General features: G+C 37.0%; 2 protein-coding genes across 6 annotated transcripts; one reads left to right on the top strand and one right to left on the bottom strand.

Moving 5' to 3' along the window:
- Positions 1-523: 523 nt before the first annotated feature.
- LOC124862572 (guanine nucleotide-binding protein G(o) subunit alpha-like) lies at positions 524-15,203 on the top strand. 5 transcript variants are annotated; one of them, XR_007036945.1, is made up of 11 exons: positions 524-1,578; positions 1,905-2,040; positions 2,121-2,212; positions 2,315-2,407; positions 3,891-4,051; positions 7,256-7,384; positions 8,981-9,110; positions 9,211-9,282; positions 10,844-10,975; positions 14,249-14,336; positions 14,841-14,865. XR_007036945.1 is itself a non-coding variant. In XM_047356561.1 (10 exons), the coding sequence occupies exons 1-9, from the start codon at positions 1,540-1,542 to the stop codon at positions 10,925-10,927; spliced, it is 936 nt and encodes a 311-aa protein (XP_047212517.1). In that variant the 5' UTR covers positions 524-1,539; the 3' UTR covers positions 10,928-10,975; positions 14,841-14,975. The 5 variants fall into 5 exon arrangements, 4 of the variants coding, with proteins under 4 accessions (XP_047212517.1, XP_047212519.1, XP_047212516.1 ...); XM_047356561.1 differs by lacking the exon at positions 14,249-14,336 and having other exon boundaries at positions 14,841-14,975; XM_047356560.1 differs by lacking the exon at positions 10,844-10,975 and having other exon boundaries at positions 530-1,578; positions 14,841-15,203.
- Positions 15,204-16,330: 1,127 nt separating this feature from the next.
- LOC124863390 (neuropeptide B-like) lies at positions 16,331-17,672 on the bottom strand. Its single transcript, XM_047357750.1, has 2 exons — positions 17,350-17,672; positions 16,331-16,708 (listed from the first exon to the last, which is right to left on the bottom strand). The coding sequence occupies exons 1-2, from the start codon at positions 17,605-17,607 to the stop codon at positions 16,580-16,582; spliced, it is 387 nt and encodes a 128-aa protein (XP_047213706.1). The 5' UTR covers positions 17,608-17,672; the 3' UTR covers positions 16,331-16,579.
- Between the last annotated feature and the right edge of the window lie 4,864 nt (positions 17,673-22,536).

The following is a 22,536-nucleotide window of genomic DNA, read 5'->3' as shown; positions in this document are numbered from 1 at the left end:
GACACACGGGTGGAAGGGGGAAGCAAAGGAAGCAGGAAGCATCAGCATCTTCTGATATGGTTGATGGCAAACATGTAGAAGGGTCTAGGGCTGAGGTGGAAGATAAAAAATGTGAGGTGTTACTGGACAGCTGTGGGTCCTGTGGGTCAAAGGAAGATGGAATGTCTGTTTGGCTGTGAGCAGGAGAGGAGGATGCGAAGCTGGTTTTTGAACTGAACCTATTAATAATATAATATATTATATATATATATATATATATATATATATATATATATAATAGTATAATTAAATCTGCATTATATTTGTATGAACTAATATGTAATGTGGATTTGGATAGATTTAGATTTAGACATAATTAGCTTCAGAAGTCACCTAATAAGTAAATAAATCTCTGTATTAAAACAAGCTTTCTGTGAAGGCCTCCGACGTTTGTTAGAGAACATTAAAACCAGTGAACACAGCAGACAGGTCCGGGATCAAGATGTTTATTTCCCTTTATTGGAAAGTGGTTAGACGAAAGCCATTTTTAAAAAGAAAGCCATAAGTCCCACTTGCAGTTCGCCACAAAACAGACACTGCACATCACTCTGCTCAGACCATCCAAATCCAGTATTTTGTCATATTTTACATTAGAACGCAATTTACCAGAAAAATAAGCTACATTCTCATCTATTCAGGAAGCCAACAGAGTGAGCATTAATTGTTTTATATCAGTAATAAAAAAAGTATAAATAAACACGATGTGTTGGGAAACAGAGTTTGGTGGCTGACTCATGTCCGTCAGGTTAAAGTGAACATGACACAAGTTGGAAAAGACATGGATTCTTTCGGCGAAACAACACGAAACTGTGCAAAAACAACCTCACAAGACCAGGTTCAATTTGTATTTATTAATTTCTTTTTCTAGGAGCTGTTGATTAAAAATTAAGTAACAACATTGACATGAATACGTTTCGTCGTTTTACCGACAATCGATCAGAAAAGCTGTGAAGACGGTCGGATCCGCCTCTCTGGCTGCAGTGCGCGCTCCCGACACAGGGGGGAACAGAATATTTCAGGGGAACAGAATTTCGTACAACAGAAAGAAATCTGAGCAAAATTGTCAGTCTTTAGACATGCAACTGTGAAGACGGTGGTACAATGTATTGACTTAGTGAGCTGAATACAAATGCAAGTCTCACCTTTCATGTTTTTATGTGTGAGAAAATTGATTTTTTTTGTGTCTTTTTATAGATGGGGAGTTATAGGTTAAAAGCAAAATGTTCAATATGGTAAATTGTCATAGTAAATAATGATGGCTGCGTTAAACGTCCGACACGTGAACGTAATAAGCTTGTAAAACAAAGTTTTAATATTATTTTGTAGGGACTCTCTTTTTCCGGTGTCATGGGCTTTTATTTTGACAGAATGCGATGCGAGCGTGTTTCTAATTAGCAAATTAGCAAATTACCGCCTCGGTTTTCTGCTTGCTTGACTCCAAGAACAGTAACACAAAAATAACAACAAATCTGCAAGGAAACGAAGAGCAACAACAGAGAGATGTTTTGCTGTTTAAAAAGGCTCCGTCTGTCTCTGAAGGTACGCAGCAAAATGTGTTTATTAAATTAGTTCAGAAAGTTTTGTCTAAAGTTTGAAACCAGGAAATTATTTTAGCTTTCCCAAACACTTCCCTACATGCTGAACCACTTGTAGTTACTCACAGACGCGTTTTGTTTTAAAACACCAGTTTTAAAATGCCATTTTTAATTTTTATTTTTCTATTCAGCTAAGCACTAATGAAGTACTGATTGGCAACATTTCTGTGGAGACAATGTTTAATTGTTTTGCTACTGATGCACAAATATGCCATTTCTAGGTTACTTAAAACATCAGTTACTTAAATGAAATGTTGATGTTTCCCTTAGATCTGCATGGGAATGTGCTTCCAGAAGGATATATCAAAGGAGAGTAAGAAAGCCAAAATAAAGAGCTGTGTAATCGAACAGGACCTTTGTGAACATGCCAGGGCTGAAAGGGATGTAATCAAAATCCTCATGCTTGGTGTGTTTATGTTGCATCCTTTAGTTGCTCTCAAATACTTGTTATTGGTCCTGAAATTATCTATTCGGTGTGCATGGCAGGAGTTGCAGAGAGTGGAAAGAGCACAATAATCAGACAGATCAAGATAATTCACAGCTTTGGCTTCTCCAAACAGGAACTCCTCAGTTTCAAGGTAGCAAACACTCAAAACAATACCTAACCTTACAACTCTACTAGTCGTTTCTGTAGCAGCACATTAGAATAAAGATACATTAAATGAACAATGTTTTCAAAGCCTGCAGTGTTGGATAACCTTCTGACCTCTATGAAGATTGTTCTGCAAGGAATGGGCAAGCTGCGGATAAACCTTGCAAACAAGAAGAACAAGGTGAGCTACAGAAGCCTTGGTACTCATTTTTCTGCTTTGCTTTGAATGTGCCTCCTATTTTTTACACTAGATGTCCCTCTCCATCTGTGTAATGTCAATCGTAAAATCAAGTCTTAAATCAACAAGACTGATAAGTCAGTCTTGTTGATTTAAGACTTGATTTTACGATTTATTAAATAAGAGAAAATAAGCATGTGCATGCATGATGTATTGCAAGGGCCAATTTGCCACATTTAATTTTGTTCTTATTTTCAGTGAGACATCCAACTGTTAGTCATTCTTCTGTACCAAACAAAAATAATTAGGACTAGATTAGATTTTAGATATCATTGGGAAATCTGTTTATCTCCTAACAGATCTACATCTCAATAAACTAGGATATCTTCATAAAATAATTAATTTAGTAATTTAGTTAAAACCTCACAAGATTTGTTACAGACAGCAGTAACTTTTAAGGGTTTATTTCTGGTAACCTTGATGATCTTGGTTTACAATTAATGAAAACCCAAAATTCTGTTTCTAAGGCAATTGGAAGAAAGCTCGAGGACCAACTACAAAGGTGGTTTCAATACAGAAACGTCAGTCTACTAAAAAGTATGTTCACAAGATGTACAGTAGATGCACACAATACATGGTCAAGGGTTCTTCTGCATGAACTACTGCATCAATAAAGCATGGAAGGGATGAGATGAGCCTGTGGCTCTGCTGAGGTGTAAAGCAAGCCCAGCTTGCAAAAATGGTGCCCTTAGTTTGTCTGCATTGTTGAGTGTGGTATCTTTCATCGTCCCCTCAACAATGCCAAATAGTCTCCCCAATCCAGATAATTTTCTCTTTGGCCCAGGGTAAGCACCTCTGACATTTTCTCTGTTTGAAGAGTGGCTAAACATGAGGAATGTGAACGTTGTAGAACAGATCCTGGATACATTTGTGTGTGTTTGTTGTTTAAGCACTGATGCCAGCCACATGTCTTGGTAATCTATACCAAACACTTCAATGGGGTCAGCTTTTCAAAATACTTTTCAGCTTTGGTTATTCCACTTGCTTATTATTTTATCCACACTTTTCCCTTCCACTAAACTTTCCAATAAAAGGCTTGGATACAGCGATCATGTGAATAATCGGCTTCTTTAGCAAAGAACTTTTTTGGCTTCCCTCTTGAGTAGGGTCTCATTGACTGTGGCTGGACAATTGTCAGGTCAGCTGTCTTTTCCATGATTGTGTAGACTATAACACAACATTCTTGTATTAAAAATAATTTTTTATTGATCTAGTGTAATATTTAAAATTTCAAAAAAACAGACTTTTGGGTGTCCATTAGCTGTAAGCCACAAAGGATCATTTACATTTACATGGGAGAGCTATAACTACAAAGCAGATACCTTTGTACTCTAAGTTCATGCAGGTTGCGATTGCGTATCTTGAGATAAATTTCGAGCATTATATTTTTGACAGAGATGGTGTAATGTTTCCATATTTAAATCAGATCCAGGCTCGCTCCATTCTGTCCTGCAGCCAGTGTTTGGGACACGACCAGGAGCTGCTTCCTTTTGTGGCGCAAGCCTTCTATGCCCTTTGGGCCGACCAAGGAGTGAGGGCTGCTGCAGCCAGAGGATGCGAGTACGAGCTGAACGACTCTGCCCTCTAGTGAGTACATTAACCTTAGGCGATTTACATTGCACATCCTCTTCCCAATTATGACTGACGGTGGAAATGTCAAGGGAAATTGCCCAGTACGAAGTGTGTAGTCACATCTTGTAAATAGAGAGCAAATGGTAAAGGCAGCGCTGAGAATAACTCCCATCAGGAAATTATTTGCGTGACATTTGTGGAACAGGAGGCTTAATTGGAACCACATCAAATTAAAAACAGAACTGTTTGCAGATATCCATATGGAGGCAAATTAGGGTGGAACAGATGAAACAAACATCATTAAAGAGACTATTTTGATGTTTAATGAGAAGCCAAATGGCAGCATATCTGTTGAGCTGTAGCTTGAGGTAGCATAAGGTAATGTTTATGTTTTAGCTGAAATATTGGCATTGCATTGCTTCGAAGAGTATTAACACCCAGATAACGTATGTGAAATGCCAGTGCAAGGTACTACATTATTATGAACTAAGGGGAAAAATAATACAAATGCAAATAAGTCTGAAAAATGTGGCGTTCATTTTAATTTTATTATTCCCTCTAAGTAAACTTTGCACAATTCTTTGCAAAATAGGTCAAACAAACTCCATTACATTTGAGGAAGTTCATCAGCAAAAATCTATTTTCAGGTCTTGCCACAAATTTCCGGATATGCCTAGGTGTTTGCTTTGATTTAAACCATTCCATTGTAGCTCTGGTTGCATGTTTTGGGTTCTCTCTCTGGAAGGTGAACCTCCTCCCCAGTCTCAAGTGTTTTGCAGCCCCTAAGAGGTTTTCTTCCATGACTGACCTGCATTAAACTCCATCTATCTTCCCATAAACTCCAACCAGCTTCCTTGTCCCTGCTGCAGAAAAGCACCCCTATGACATGATGCTGCCATTGGGAAATTAGTATACAACATTTAAACATCTCCACAACTTTAACCCTGACCTCTCTGCCATGTTTCTTGGTCTTCATGATGCAGTTTGTCTACTAATGTCCTTTAAAAAAATCTCAGAGACCTACACAGAACAGCTATTTTAATAATGATATGAATTTAAAGACAGGTACTTAGTTTAATGACATCTGAAGCCAAGTGCTTGCCCTGGGTTTGATTTAAATGTATCAGGGATAAGTTGGCTTTATACAAGTGCATGCCACACTTTTCAGATTTTTATTTGTAAAAAACAGAAGTCTGAAAACAATGTTTTCCCTCAGCTTCACATCTATACTAAACTTTGAGTGGTTTTTTCACATAAAAGTCCAGTGAAAGACCTTAAATTTTGTGGTCTGCATATGACAAAATATGGAAAACATTACAAATACTTGTGCAAAACACTTGTTCTGAATAGGTTTTGTGTGAACAACACCCATTATTCCCCACTCTCCGTCCTTTCGCAACGCAATGATGCTCCTTCAGCAGTTAATCAAAAGCAGAGGGGCCTGCACAATGTCATAAAATCCTACCTCGCCACTCAGTGCTTAGTATTTTATTCAGTTTTTTTGTGCTGCATCATCTGCTAAAGAATGAAATATGTTTGCGAAATACAATGCCTAATTTGCACTTGTGCAAAACAATATCTGGTAATGGCTGGATATTGGAGTAGATACGTGGTTAAATGTTGAAGTGTGCGTTAAAGAAGAAATTTGTCTTTTTAAATAAATGTGGACTCAGTGGGCAGAATTGAACTTCTTATCTCTGAGGCAACAGGGAGGAGATCAGTCAAGATAAAATCTACTCCGGGTGGTCAGACGGAGAAAGGACGGAGGTGTGACAGCTTCATTACTGGAACTCGATAAAGTCGGTTGCTGGGGGATTATATGAGACTCGCCTGGCTCTTTTTCAGTGATCTCACCTTGCTGGACCCGGCATTGATTTCTCCCTCCAGAAATTTTGGATTAGACTGTGTCGTGACACACTTGACTTCCCCAGGCACCAAAATGTGTAAAATGACTTCTCTGATGGTAGCGTGGGCATGAAGTAAGTGGTTAATGTTGCTGAAAGAAAATTTGTGGTTACAGTGAGTTATCTGTGGGCGTAAAGTGTGCTTAGGGAAACCATTCAAATTAAGCTTTATTATAAATGCAAGCCTCCAAGCAATCAGGGATTTTTTAAAAGGCCTCCAGGCTGCAGCAGGTTTTCCTTTTCCTTTCAAAACTTTTATTCAATTTTCTTGGTGACGTTTACAGCAAATGTCATCTTCAGGACATTTTACAGGACAAACAAGTCCAATCTATATGCAGTTAAACAGAATTAAGTTCTGATAAGTCTTTCTGATGCAATCATAAATTCAGATTCAGAACCAATTAAATATGGAGGCCAATTCAATCCATATTGAAATTTAATACAATCCAATTTATATTATATGATCACATAATAAAAGTAAGTAAAAAATGCAGAGTATATCACAACAAATTAAAAGGAGAAATTTTACTGTGAGTTAAAAAAGCCGCATTTCCACTTTTTCTGTTACATTTGAACAAAACACTATGCATGTTCTGATGGTAATATCAATATTAAAACTTTTATTTCCTAGTCTCATTTTATCTACTTACCAGTAAAACTTTCCAGATGTTTTCATCTTGTCACAAATGATAACTTTATGACACTGAGACGCATTATGTGGTTAGAGGCATGACGTACCTTGAATTAGAGTTTTATGGAAAAATTTATATTCTCACCTATGCTTTCATGAGATGAGACTTCAGTTCAGTTGCTCTGGCTTTTTCTTTTGATTATAGATTACAATTTCACAGTACAATGTAAGGCTTTTCCCATTTATCTCTGTTGGGGTTTGAGCAATCTTCAATTGTTATGAAAAGAAGTGCAAACCTGTTATTATTCTCAACATTGTCTGGCAGTTGAAAGTGTAAAATTATGTTGATTATTTTCAAAGACATTTATAGCAAGTGTTTCTGCTGCGTGTGGTGGTTGTACTGTAGTTTAGATTACAACCCTACATGTTGTAATTTATGTTGGCTGCATTTGTCCAGAGTGGATAATATTGCATCTTATGTGGTTCTCAAAAACTCACCATCTTGCATTTAAAAACTCAAGCTACCTTTTGGTCTTGCTATGCTTTTTAAAACGCTTCCTGAACATATCTGTGAGCTGGTGTTAAGAATTGGTAAAGAATACTAAAAACCAAAGAAAAATAAACTATATCCATTCATTTTTATATTCATTAGCCAATAGCTTCTGTTCCTCTCGTCCTCTGCAGCTTCTTTGAAAACATAAGTCGAATCATCTCACCAAACTACGTTCCCACTGAAACAGATGTCCTGAGAGTCAGAGTGAGGACCTGTGGAATCATTGAGACACAGTTTCAAGTTGATGAAACAATCTTTAGGTAAGACTTCATAATAACTACCATATTATATCGACTTGCTTTAAGGATTCAGACTGAAAAATTTGTTCATTTACATTTGCTAGTAACAAATTCCCCACCAGTAGATATCAAAAAATTATATTAAAAAAAGAATTGATTCATCGTTTAAACTTGCATAGCGAGTCAAGCCACCATGACTCATAATGGGCCTTAATCTTGAGTGAAGGAATTTGAAAACTGCATAATGCACAAGTGGTGAAGGTATGGTAGGGAGGTCTGTCAGGCCTTAGGCCTTTATGGTACTTGCTGTATAGAACATTAACTCAACAGAAACTACACTAAAGTGGAGATGCTAACAAACTGCTGTTAAACCTAGAAAAACCTAGACTAAGAACATAGTCTACAAAATATTGTGTGATCTGGAAATTACCCCTAAGCAGATGTTAAAGAACATCTGCCAACTGAAAATGGAAGAAATAACTGATCACCAATTGACCAATCAATCTGACTGAAAATGGCCCAGTCAAAGAGTCAATAAGACAGACATCTTGATCTATATCCTAAACGAAAACTCACTGCTGTCTCTGATTGAGTTATTGAAGCTCTGAAGACTCTCCAACAATCCTTCGAGGGATTTCAGCAGAAAACAGAACAAGCTTTCAACAATGAACTGAGTGGGGGGAAACTTCTCGGGTATGAGTCAGACATGAAATACTGATGGCCTCAAACTTTCTGGTTCTCCACGAAACTTAAAACAAATCTGAAGAAGCGTGTTAGTGAATCATTGAAACTCTTTTGTCCTTTTCAGACACCTTTTATGGTGCCCCTTGCCCACTTTCTTGGACATAATTTATTCTGTGGGCTGTATGTTAGAACCCAAGCAGACCTCAAAAACTGAACTGGAAGTGTAGCCTGAGAAAAATACTTTAAATCTATCTATCTATCAATAAGAAAACATACTGTACAGTTGATGAGTGTAGTTGATCCTTTTTTTCCTAATGTGTATCTAAATCAAACCGTTTTACTGTTTAAACAATTGTAAATAGTTTCAGTGCCTCACTGTATTTTTTTTGGCCTTGCTGTCTTTGTGTTATGAAAATACTACACATTTTACAAATTTTATATAATTCACTTTAATCAAATAAAGTTTGTCCTTCAATACCAGGATACTCAGAAAAGCTGAAGTGATTTTTCTTCTCCCCACTACTTCATCCATTTCTGTCAGTTCAGTTAAGGCTTATCCTCCTCCAGCTTGGTAAAACTCACTCAGAGGATAAATGCCTCGTTGCCTGTGACATACGGCAATCTTGCACCTGTTTGGTCCAAATTGAAACTCATTATCTGTGTCACCCAGGCCCTAAGGTTCAGCTGGTGCCACACTGTTGAAACTGATGTCTTCAGTATTTTAATTAGTGGGGTCTTTTTATTGCTATTGTGAACTTGATCATGAATGAAATGACTTTGTAAAGAAAAAGTTATGTTGATGAATTTTTTCCCCCTGCAGATTAGTTTTTATAAGCTCAGATGATGCCTAGAAGGTTTACTTACAGAAACTTGAATATTTGCATTAATTATATATTTTTTTTAATGAATCTTGACTTTGTTGCTTGTTGGCAGATTGTATGATGTTGGTGGCCAGCGGAGTGAAAGGAGAAAGTGGCTGAGCTGCTTTGATTCTATTCACGCCTTGCTGTTTGTTGTGGCCCTCAGCAGCTATGATCAGACGTTGCTGGAGGATCCATCAATGGTATGCCTTTAAACCATTAAATTATACAACTGTCAGTATTTTGGATCTTTTTTTTTTTTTTTTTTAGCTCAATCTGTCTTCTCTCATGTTCTATTACTAGAATCGACTTCAGGAAAGTCTTGAACTTTTTACATCAATCTGCACTAACACAGTCTTCCAGAAAATCTCTCTGGTAAGTTTATCTTCATCTGGAAACCGAAGAGGGTGACATGCAAACAACTGCATTCAGATGTTGCCTGAAGAGTAAATAGAGGTCCCTTGTGTATTTTAATCTAATTATTTTTGTTTTGTGAAGACCTCAGAGGTTTGTTAAAGAACATTAATGAACAAGGATAATTAAGAAGACCAAGGAACATAGCTGATATAGTTGCTGAGAAGTTTAAAGCACAGTCAGGAAATAAAAACAATTTCCATTTAAGCTTCTAACTATGCACTGTTCAATCTATAGAGTACAACACATCTGCTAACCTACCAAAACCAAATTCACCTAAACTGAGCCAAGATATTCTTGCCAACTCTGGAGGAGCTGCAGATATCCCCATCTCAGGTGGGGGTTGACAGGACATTGATTAGCCATGCACTCCACAAATCTGGCCTTTTTATGTAATAGTGGCATAAAGGAAAATCCTGAACCCCTGTTTGCAAAGTTGTGTGTGGCAGAGAATGAACACTGCACAACACCCTGAACATACACATTGTGGACAATTGTGTTGGCAGCATCATGCTGTGGGGATGCTTTCAAGAGGGACATGGAGGCTGACCAGAGTTGATGGAAAGATGGATGGAGCTAAATACAGAGTAATACTGGAAGAAAGCCCATTAGAGGCTGCACAAGACTTGGGACAGGGGTGGAGGTCATCATCGAGCAGAACATGCAGCCCTTAACATACAGCTTGGCCTACAATGGATTGGCTTAAATCAAGCCTGGTAAACTCCAGTTCCTAAAAATCAGCTTTATTATCCAATTGAGAATCTGTGGCAAATCTTGAAAATTGCTTATGAGACACACAATCCATCCACTCTGACTGAGCTTGAGATGTTTTACAAAGAATGGACAAAAATGTCAGTCTGTAGATTCGCAAGGCTGGTAGAGACATAAGCCAAAAGACCTGCAGCTAAGGAGAAACGAAGAATTGCAATAAAAAGTGGTTCTACAAAGTCTGCAACTATGCAAAGGGGTTGCAAAATAAAGCACACAGCATTTTTCAGATTTTAATTTGTAAAAAAATTTGAAAATGATTAGATTTTCATTTATTTTGCAACAGTTTGCTACTTTGTGTCAGACAAAATCCCAAGAAGATAGATGGAAAACTGTGATTTAAGGGGTATATAAACCTCTGGAAAGCGCTGTATGTAACCTCCTTCTATTCTCTATTCTCACACTGTTCTAAATATGACAGCAAGACAGGTGCATTGATTGGCCTTTTAAGTAATCTTGCCAGCTATGCAAACAGAGCCCAACAAAGCTTTGATTGCATCTGATGTGCATAATTGGCATACAAATTCTAGTTTGCTGCAGCCATGTTTAACAGCTGCTGTGGTTGTTTTCTACTGTCATACTGAGAATGAGTTGCTTTGGTTATTTGGACAGAAATCCTTTGTTAGTTTTTGAGAATTGTTTTCTTAAGGTGTTTAGGGAGGATAATTACCTTTTTTAGCTTTTTCTTTTGCTTGTATATTTTTACATGCTTTTCTTCTAAATGCTATGTGGCCTATGCTTTTTGTCTCTGTAGTTTGAAAAAAGTCAGAAGAGGTGGTTGGAAATAACAGAACTATGGTGTGACTGGAGATTACTTGATATTTCATCTGAAATTTGAACAAGAAGTTTAATAATATTGGATATGATAATCTAACAAGGCTCAGAGGTACTTTTGAATTCTGATTATTCTCACACACATATTGTTCTCCTTAGTTATCCAACTCATGCATAATGAGGAGCCCTTATCATGTCACTAATAAACTAATGCAGACGACACAACCTGGAGGCCAAGTCTGCTTGAATGCGTGTTGGATCTGATGTGCGTTGCAGTGTCCAATCAGCATGCTGTTGATTTGGACATGATGTGAGGTTCTAAACAATGACTGCATCCTCTTTAGTACTTGCCCAATTACTATATTGTACCTTGCCAAACATGTTAAAGTTCAAGGAGAATTTCATTACGATGAAATGTTTAGTACCCACCATGCATCAGCCTGGGGGATGTTCCATACCTGCTTTAACAACTGAATTAAATTAGTGTAATGTTGTATAATCTACTCATAATCTCCTAGGAAAAGATTATGTGACACAAATAATATCAACCAGTAAGAGGTCAATCAGTTATTTTTGATCTAATCAGAGGGTTGTAATCTGTTAGGTTTTAAAAGAGTGGACTGGCTAAATGGAAAAGTAGTGTCAAGTCAAAGTTTATTTCTACAACACATTCAAAACAACATTACTAAACCAAACTACTACACACGATATACAGGTCCTTCTCAAAATATTAGCATATTGTGATAAAGTTCATTATTTTCCATAATGTCATGATGAAAATTTAACATTCATATATTTTAGATTCATTGCACACTAACTGAAATATTTCAGGTCTTTTATTGTCTTAATACGGATGATTTTGGCATACAGCTCATGAAAACCCAAAATTCCTATCTCACAAAATTAGCATATCATTAAAAGGGTCTCTAAACGAGCTATGAACCTAATCATCTGAATCAACAAGTTAACTCTAAACACCTGCAAAAGATTCCTGAGGCCTTTAAAACTCCCAGCCTGGTTCATCACTCAAAACCCCAATCATGGGTAAGACTGCCGACCTGACTGCTGTCCAGAAGGCCACTATTGACACCCTCAAGCAAGAGGGTAAGACACAGAAAGACATTTCTGAACAAATAGGCTGTTCCCAGAGTGCTGTATCAAGGCACCTCAGTGGGAAGTCTGTGGGAAGGAAAAAGTGTGGCAGAAAACGCTGCACAACGAGAAGAGGTGACCGGACCCTGAGGAAGATTGTGGAGAAGGGCCGATTCCAGACCTTGGGGGACCTGCGGAAGCAGTGGACTGAGTCTGGAGTAGAAACATCCAGAGCCACCGTGCACAGGCGTGTGCAGGAAATGGGCTACAGGTGCCGCATTCCCCAGGTCAAGCCACTTTTGAACCAGAAACAGCGGCAGAAGCGCCTGACCTGGGCTACAGAGAAGCAGCACTGGACTGTTGCTCAGTGGTCCAAAGTACTTTTTTCGGATGAAAGCAAATTCTGCATGTCATTCGGAAATCAAGGTGCCAGAGTCTGGAGGAAGACTGGGGAGAAGGAAATGCCAGAAGTCCAGTGTCAAGTACCCACAGTCAGTGATGGTCTGGGGTGCCGTGTCAGCTGCTGGTGTTGGTCCACTGTGTTTTATCAAGGGCAGGGTCAATGCAGCTAGCTATCAGGAGATTTTGGAGCACTTCATGCTTCCATCTGCTGAAAAGCTTTATGGAGATGAAGATTTCATTTTTCAGCACGACCTGGCACCTGCTCACAGTGCCAAAACCACTGGTAAATGGTTTACTGACCATGGTATCACTGTGCTCAATTGGCCTGCCAACTCTCCTGACCTGAACCCCATAGAGAATCTGTGGGATATTGTGAAGAGAACGTTGAGAGACTCAAGACCCAACACTCTGGATGAGCTAAAGGCCGCTATCGAAGCATCCTGGGCCTCCATAAGACCTCAGCAGTGCCACAGGCTGATTGCCTCCATGCCACGCCGCATTGAAGCAGTCATTTCTGCAAAAGGATTCCCGACCAAGTATTGAGTGCATAACTGTACATGATTATTTGAAGGTTCACGTTTTTTGTATTAAAAACACTTTTCTTTTATTGGTCGGATGAAATATGCTAATTTTGTGAGATAGGAATTTTGGGTTTTCATGAGCTGTATGCCAAAATCATCCATATTAAGACAATAAAAGACCTGAAATATTTCAGTTAGTGTGCAATGAATCTAAAATATATGAATATAAAATTTTCATCATTACATTATGGAAAATAATGAACTTTATCACAATATGCTAATATTTTGAGAAGGACCTGTACAATCCCCAGTAATTTAAATGAATATATATATATATATATAAACATTTTTTATAATACAGCAAACAAAATCTTACCAGAAAAAATAACTAGTAAAATGAATGAACTTAGCTTTACAGTCAGTTCAAGAAAAGCCAAGGTTAAACAAAAGCCCTTACATAATAATATACAATTAAATTACATAAGTGATTTCAACATTTATATGATTGCTTGCTCCTATAATTCGTGAAAATACTTTAATACTAAAAAAAAAAACGGATATTAAACCGTTTAAGGCATTATGAAATGGTTTGTTTGTGAGGGTAAAAAACTGGGTGCAGTTTAGAGGAGGGACTGTTTTTCTCTCTGTTTCTAAGTGATGTATAGTGATTCAGATATCGGTCAAAACATGATCAATTTTAAACTTTTTGTTTTGAAAGCTACTCAAACATTTGCTGAGGATCTTTTAGGAATATTATCCCTATCAGTTATTGTAAGGAAATGTGATATGTTTATAAAAAATAACTATTTATACAATGTTTGTAATTTCTATCTAATTGTTGGGGTGAAAATGTGAGGTAAATTCTTTTAACCTTATTTCCTACTGTTACTTTAACCTGTTTTTGGGCTTGGACTAAGCAGTTCTAGTCAGTTCTGCTGAGCAGTCTCACTGCAGTGCTCTTGCAGCATATTTCTTATGAGAGAGATTACAGTAAATAGCCTTACAGACCACACAGCAAAGAGATTATAGTTGACTGGCCACTTCATTCTCAAATACTCACTTTACACAGTTTGACAGTGGGTACAGATCCATCTTTTTGGCACAGCCCGACTGAGTCATGCTTTGAAGTGACTCAGGTTGTTTAAAAAAGGCCAAAAAAGAAAAAAGAAAATCCAACATTTGGAGGGCTATTTCAGTTGCATTTTAATTTCTATCCTTCACTACTGACCCATTTGTTCTATGTTTTGAAAGGGTAACGTTTAAATTTATTATTTCCAATGTAATTAAGATATAACTTAAAACATTTTATATTTAAAACTATTTATGTGCTTGAAAAAAATCTTATTCTTTCCCCTCTAAATATTTTACAGATTTTGTTGCTGAACAAAACTGACCTTTTCCGGGAGAAAATCCTGCGCTCTGGGAGACACCTGAAAATGTACCTTTCATGCTATGAAGGTACACTAGAAAAAAAACAACCAGATCATTTATATTTTCTCTGAATATCTTAGTCTAAAGCCAGTTTAAGCAACAGACCTGATTTCATTTGTAATATGATTGACGCATTTAAAAAATACAGATAAATAGCCTCTTCACAGTCCTGCTGCAGCTATGTTGGTTACTGGAAAATGAGCAGTGAGCAAGGTGAATGATCTAACATCTGAAAGTTGTTGAAAATGCATCACTTTGGATTTTTGCAACATCCCCTCTGCTGGTTTGGTAAACAGAAATATTTGTGCATACAGTTTGACATACATTGTTCATATTATTCATCCGGGGAGTCATGGTGATGCATCAGTCCAGTCTCATTTCCAGGGGTTCAGTGTGTCGGCATCATGTTCAGCGCATTTGGATTTTCATGAAGAAGGACAGCCGATGCCTTGTTGTATCTATATTTCATGAAGTGAATAAACCGTTTGTGACGAGACAAACTGGTTTTTCTTCACCTTCACTCCCATTTAGGAGCAGACTGTGACGTGGATGCTGCAGCCCACCATGTTGCTGCCATGTTCTCAGCCTGCAACGTGGCCGTAAGCAGACCTGTGTACCACCACTTCACCATGGCCACCGACACTGAAAGTATGAAGGGGGTCTTCCACGTGGTCATTGATCAAATCATCAAGGAAAACCTAGCATCTGTGCAACTGTTATAGGTCTCCTCTACAGTCTGTGTTTAGTAATCGATTGCTGTGATTTCAATAATTTTAATTATAAGGTATTTTTATTTTTGTGATTTTTTTTATTTTGTTTTACTCTCTAAGATATTTCTTGAAACTGTGCTGTTTTTCATTCTAATATATTTTAAATAAAGTCCTGATCATCTTAGATCTTTCTCTTTGTCTGTACACACCTTCCATGAGTTACTAAAGCATCCCAGCTCCTGTAATTTTTGTGAATAATATTTGCAAACTGTCCACACTGCAGTCTTTTGTTGGTCATCTTGTCATGTTTTCTCCAGGTACCTTCCTGTGTTAATTTATTTAGTTTATGTTTTTGGGGTATTTTATCCTATTGAAAAACAAAAAGTAGTGCATAACAAACATGGGTCCATACCAAAAAATAAAATAAAAAGAATAAAATCCACAGTGTCAAAAATGTACATGGAGGCCAAATTGCCATAACTTAAACCTAGTTTTAACTTTAAGGACATTGATCCTAAACATTCAGTCAGAGCTACAATTTAATGGTTTAAATCAAAGCATATTCATTAATTAAAATGGCCCAGTCAAAACCTACACCTAAATCAGAGAAAAATAATTGTATATTTGCTGTTTAGATGCTCATCATCCATCCTGAATGAACCTGAGCTATTTTACAAAGAAGAATGGGAAAGAAATGTAATTCTCTACCTGAGCAAAAATTGGGAGAAACCTGCCCCTAAATACTTGCAACTATAATTGCAGCAAAATATGGGTTTACAAAGTATCATGATTAAATGTGACAAAGTTCAGGCTGTAGGTTTACCCAATATGGCTGAGTAAACCCGCCAGCAGGGATCAGTGTGAACGTCATAGAGTAGGTTAGTAAAAAAAGAAACCATATGAACCATTTGTTTTTTATTTTAAGGTATTTTGACCAGAAACATTTCTTGTTAAGGAATGAAATAATGGAATACTCTCCAGTGTATTTGTCAGAAGTACTTATTTTACATATTCACCCTCCAATAATTGTCAAGTAGCTGTGGTTTGGCTCGGTAATGGTGTTTTTGTAATGATGGCGTCCTCCTTTAGGTGGTTGCCAATAAAGTTATTTTTTTCATTTTATTCCTAAAATATTTTTTAACCAGAACTAACCTGAGCTAATAAAAAAAATCACAAATAAATTAGAATAATACCATTGGGAGTGAGTTCCAGGATGATGGTCGGACTTGGTTTGCAAACTTAGAGTTATTAAAACTAAACCCACTCTTTCATTGCCAAAGTGATGAAATGTGAAGAATCAAACGACACTGATTTGCTTTGCGTGTAATATTTTTAACCAGATCCACAGCGTGATCCATTTATTAATGAAAACGTAGACCAAATATGAACATTAATACTGTAACAGTTACAATTTGACATACTTCATCATAAAAAACAAGCAAAATGGTGCATGAAAAACAAACTTCTTCCATCAAGATCATTACCTGTCACGTTAAACATAGATGTTTTTTTTTTTAAATGTCCTTTTAAGAAGTAGGTTTTATGATCCAGAGACAACAATCAGTCTCCTTCACAGTCTGAAGAGTCCAGGGAGAGGAAGACGTCTGCCTTGCACTTCATCGACCCCTTGATTTCTTGGAAGAGTTCACAGCTCTGCAGGTTCGGGGTGATGTCTTTAATGCAAAGAGGCTGTTTGGGGAGAATGCAGACAGATAATTAGATCTCTGAGAATCCGGATTAAAATATCTAAAACCCAGAGTACTTTTGTGCACTTGATTAAAGATAACGAGTTTCAAGATGGGTTTACACTGCAGCAAATATTCTCTAAATCAGATTATACACTGTACATTTACGCACTTTTGTTCCCACATTTTTGAAAGAAAACACTGTAGTTATTAACAACTTGTCAGTTTGTAAAGTAAGCGTAGGAGTTTTTCATATAATTTCATAAAAATTTATACTTTGTAAACGTGGTACAATAGGCAAGCACATCATGGTTCGTTTAGCTTTATTTGTGGAAATCGAAACTGAAATCGAAACGGCTTAATAGGTTATATCGCTTCCTGAAATACAAAAAATGTATATTATTACTCTATTAGTCCCACATTTAGTCAAATTATGGACTATAGATCAATAAAGAGAAACGTTTCTGCGGTGAAGAGCCCCGGTGGTGCTGAATGGACAGTTCCTTTAAAAAAAAAACACATAAACTGAGGAAAAAAGTACTTCCAAGTTTCTGAAATCCTATGTTTAATCGAGCTGACGAACTTAGCCAAAAAGAAAGAAAAATGGCATTGAAAAGTTGATTGAGTAAATGGATTCCCACTGACCATCGTCTTTAAAATTGAGTTATGAGAGAGAAGCTGAGATAAGACGCTGCTGGTGGCAGACTCTCCGCTCTCTGACGGGGATTCCTCTCTCCTCGCGAACGAGGATGACCTCCGGATCCCGGACAGCAAGCCGGATGCTCTGCCCACCGAGTGGTAGCTCGGCCCGGCCACCTGCTTGTACCAAGCATCCGATGGGCTGCAGGCGACGAGAAGGGAAATCGCAACGATAGGCAACATAAGTTTTGAAGTCATCTCCATGTCGAGAGCAGAGGTCTAATCTGCTCTCTGTTTCACTTCAGCTGCTGGTTTTATTTCTAAGACCCCTCTCTGTCCACGGACCTTTTATAGGCACCCAGACCATCATCATCATCCCAGTATAGCATTTCGTCATAAAATAGAGAGACAAAGAGAGAGAGAGAGAAATCCTTTTTGTGCCACCAACACTGAAAACTTTGTTCAGGTTTTCTGATTTCCGAAGGGATAAAAACAAAGGGTGGAAAATGCTGTTTGTGCCAGTTGTTTAGGTTTCACTTTTGGTTGGGTTGTTAAATAGATTCATTACAACAGTAATATTTCAGGAGTTTATTTCTGTTAATTTACACTGCATTGACACAGCAATTCAAGCAAAAGGAGTCCATGTAATGTACAGTAAGTATGTCGTAAATCCCATTGACATACTATTCAGTAGACTTTTTTGTTGTAAAACCCCCTTTTAAAGTAGCCTAATGTTTTACCTTTAGAGAAACAAACGTTGGGGTTTTCATCAGCTGTGTGCTATAGTCATAAACATGAGCCGAAAATAACTACTGCCATATATATACTGCATTGATAAGTCAAATCCAGACTTAAAAATACAGTGGTGGAAGGAGAAGGTTAGAGAAGGTTCTGTTAGTTGTTCAAAACAAAAGTTTGCTTTCTATGTTGTCGTATTTTGGTTAAATCCTAATGTTTTAAACCTTGTTATGTTATGCTCGTTAAAAAAGCTGTGGGAAATAACTCAATGTTTTAATAATCTTAAGATCTCCCATTGTTCTCAAATTATTTTAGAGTGAGTAAGGAAACGTATCTGTTGTACAACACTGGATGTCATTTTTACTCTCCAAATGATTCATCAACCTTCTAAACCACAGGCAGAATCGTTCTCCCCAGAAATGAGCAGTAAAGTCCATTAAGAACAAATGTACAAAGTGGTATAACCCGTCATCAGCAGTAACGCCAACACTTGCTGGCATGCTGTGTGATTGTGTTGCACAAAACCCATTAAAATATCACAGTGCCAACTGTGCACTAACTGTGCTCTAACCACAACAAAGGAACATCAGGTTGCAGTGCACCAAGTGTGGGTCCCTGCATAGAGATTTTGTACATCTCGGATTCAAATATGGAGAGCTGAAGCAGACAATGTATGACCTGATTTTTACAGCCTTAGAAGTACAGCTTTGACCTAAGACCCTGTTTTTTTCATGACAGGATGCTGCATATTGAGATGATAGATTGAAAAGCACACAAAGACATAGAGATTGCTTGTTGTTCACTTTTTAAAAACGTCTGTTGAAGTTAAAAACCTTGAGATTTGACTTGACTCAACCTAAATAAGTTAGCTGGAATCAGAAAAATGATATGGACACTGTTGCTTCTGTTTGTACAAGGTAAATACGAATAACCTTTAAAAATGTCTTTCAGAAAGTTGAAATATATTGTAACATGAGAAAATGTATCTTTTTCAGGTGTTTTCTCCAAACAGTGCTCCGTGGAGTACCGCCAACCACACACGTGTGCAGTCAGAGGCTCATCTGTCGTCTTGTTTTGTTTCTTTAACAATATTGAAAAACAAGAAGTAAAGAGATTCACGTGGAGTCGTGCTAGATCTTCTAAAACTTATTACATTTTAAGTCACTCTAAAAATGTCTCTAAAAGGTTTGAGTACACTGGAGACAAGGAGCACAACTGCTCCATGAAAATACACAAAGTGGTGCCTATTGATGCTGGAAAATATTTGTTCAGATATAATAACAACCAAGGATGCCCTACTAAACATCTGTTATTGACCGTTGCTGGTAAATTATTTCTAATTTGATAAAAATGATACTGGATTTATCAAATAATGGAAAATTAAACAGAGATTCTGATTCAAACTCTCATAGATCTGAGCATTTTGGTGCAAAGCTCTAGTGGAGACGCGATAAAAGAAGGGGATTCAGTAAATCTCACCTGCATCAACGGCTGTGACAATGAGGACACTTCATCTCTGTTCACCTGGTTTAAAGATGGAGAAGCCATAAATGAAGGACCAGTTCTTCATTTAACAAATGTGTCCAGTAAACATTCGGGAAACTACACTTGCTCCCTAAAAAATCAAAAAGGAACAACTTCAGGAGTCGCTCGTGTTGATGTTGAATGTGAGTATTAGCCCTGATAAAAAGACTTTGATACCGCTAGAATCTCCCATTTGCTGTCTCTGAGTAATGCTGACATTTCTACTGCTGACAGCGGTAGGGGACTTTTTGAAAATCAGGGTGAAAGGGAGCCTCGACATAAGTGTAAACCTTCAGTAGTGTCTAAATTGTACTTTTGATATTTTTCTAGTTATTTATGTAAAACAAACCTCAAAATCTGGCCAAGCATTTAATTGATGCTTGTAGTTTAGCAGAAATTATTTCAAAAAAGGCATTCAAGTTCCAGACAGTAATTAAAGATTCAGCTGCTAATGAATGATGAAGGACAGACTGCAAGTGTTTCTACGGATTGGTGGCTGGACAAAGTGATGAATAATCTCCCCTGCCACTCTTTTGCACAATATTTCTTAATGAAAACACAAAACATTTCCTTTATTTTCAGATGGGCCCAAAAACACATCTGTGCTAATGAGATCATCATCTAAGACAGTTGTCCTGATCTGCTATAGCAATGCACAACCGCCTGTGCAAAATTACAGCTGGTTCAAAATAGTTGACGGCCAGACGGTGAAAGTTGGACATAAAGCTGAGATGCTTCCTGTTCAAGGTGGTCAGTATTTATGCAGTGTCTCTCACAAACATGGAAGTCAAAGCTCCACAGTTTTCACCATGAAGATGAAGCGTGAGTATTTCACTTTGGTATCTGTTTTATGAATGCGTTATTGGAAAATGCATCAAGTTTATCAGGCTTTGTTGTCTTGCTTCTTTACATCACATTTTAAGCAGAATGGACAAATTGTTATTCTTTCACAGCTTATTGGCCAACTTTTATGAGAGACATGCTTGTCATCATTACTGTTGCTGTGCTTTTAGTGGCGACCACTATTATTGCTGTTTGTAGGTAAGCTGTCCGTTTTAAATATCTCTAATAAATGCTCAAATTAAAAGTGTACAAATTGTCTTTTTACATGTTACTCATACTTATATTAAGTAATTTAGCTTTTATTTCTAAATAACAATTATAGCATGCAACAAACTGGGGAACCATGCATTTATTTTCTGATCATACATTATAAAAAATTGTACCACTCATACCTACAGAATCAGATTTTTCTATAAATAATAATAAACCATAAAAGCTGTAGGAATTAGAACTTATATTTTTTTGTTTATTTGGTTACATTGGTTAAATTTACTGCACATTGTGATATTTTCGTTTTCTAATTTAAACAGAATTACGGTAAATTATAACTGTTGCTCTATTTCAGGCTCACCAAAAAAAAAATGAGGGCACAGATGGCAGAACATCAGGAGGAAATACAGGTATCGTTGTCAGTCTTATAAAGGTTATGTGAACCCAAATCAAGTAAACAACTCAAATTCATCTCTGAGTCATCATAGATAAAATGCAGAAAATTACTTTGTTGTCTGGTTTGGGTAAAAAATATTATTTCTAATATTTGTTTAAACACTTTTCTTTTCCCTAATTAGGGTTAGTATTGATATTTGATTTTTAGTGATTTTTCTTTATGCTTTTATTCAGAAGACAGACAATGTGAACCGGCTTATGTGTGACGACAGTCACCAATCACAAGCTGTCAACGATCTTCAAGATGAAGAAACTACAACAGAAATCATTTATGCAAGTATTGACTTCCGAAAGACGAGGTCAAACCCGTAAGACATTCTGATATTTGTAACATTTTCTTAAACAATAAAAAATTTATGTTGCACATATGGTACAAATACTAACATACAGTGTAACTTTCAGGAAGCAGCAGGACTACCAAAGTGAAACTGTTATATACAGCACAGTTTGCAAGTAAAGTTCAACAAATGTGTATTTTGTTTATAGTCTTTTCATTTAAGCAGATTGACTAAAACATTTTGCTTCTTTTTCAGGGAACAGCTTTTAAACCGCTCAAATAGGGCATCCTCTTGATTTGACTGCTCACAGCAGACTTGGAAAATCTCCTGCCCAAGTACGGCTACTCATATTCAGTCTGTCTGCAACAAAGTATCACTTTTCATAATGACTTTACAAATAAAACTTCAATCGAGTCTACTGAGAAGATGTCGAAACACAACAACCAGAATTCAGATGGGATTCCCTACTCATCGAAAGCCAATGTGTTCAGACAAATGACCTTTTTTTATTTAAAAATAAAATTGTCTATCATACACATAGTATAAAAAGTAGAAATCAGTCAATTATACGCAACAAAAACAAAGAAAAACACCCACAAAGTAGGCTGTAAAAGAATATGAACAAAATGCCTTTTGTGCCCACTGTCTTGTACACTTCATTTTCAAATTGAAATTATGATAAGATGTTTTCAATGACTGAAACAATGAGGTGTTTGTTGCCATTTCTTTCATCTGAGCAGACTGTCATAGCGTGATTTTTGTGAGATATGTGAGTTGACATTTCTCAGAAAGGTTCTCCAAAACATACAAAAAACATTTCTGAAAAGCTTGCCGTTCCTACCAATCTATCACACAGTATCTTATGCCTGTCTAAAAATTAACGATCAGAACACATGAAAAGACTGTTTAAACATTTATTTTAGAAGTTCAGTATATAGTGTTTTTATAACAAACGAGAAATTTAGACGTTTTACAGTAAATTCTAGAAAAAAGTCTGAAAATCTGTCTGTTAAGCCATCCATTCAGTTGGTCACCACAACAAAACCACAACGCCTCTCTCCCTGCTACCACTTCCTGTTTTATCTTCTGGCCAACTTTTCAGAACTGCTTGTGCTCATTTTCAACCTATCACTTAAATCTGTGA

Source organism: Girardinichthys multiradiatus, chromosome X (assembly GCF_021462225.1).
Source record: "Girardinichthys multiradiatus isolate DD_20200921_A chromosome X, DD_fGirMul_XY1, whole genome shotgun sequence".
Classification (NCBI taxonomy): domain Eukaryota; kingdom Metazoa; phylum Chordata; class Actinopteri; order Cyprinodontiformes; family Goodeidae; genus Girardinichthys; species Girardinichthys multiradiatus.
The sequence above is the reverse complement of the archived record's forward strand: the minus strand, read 5'-3'. Positions and strand labels throughout refer to the sequence as shown.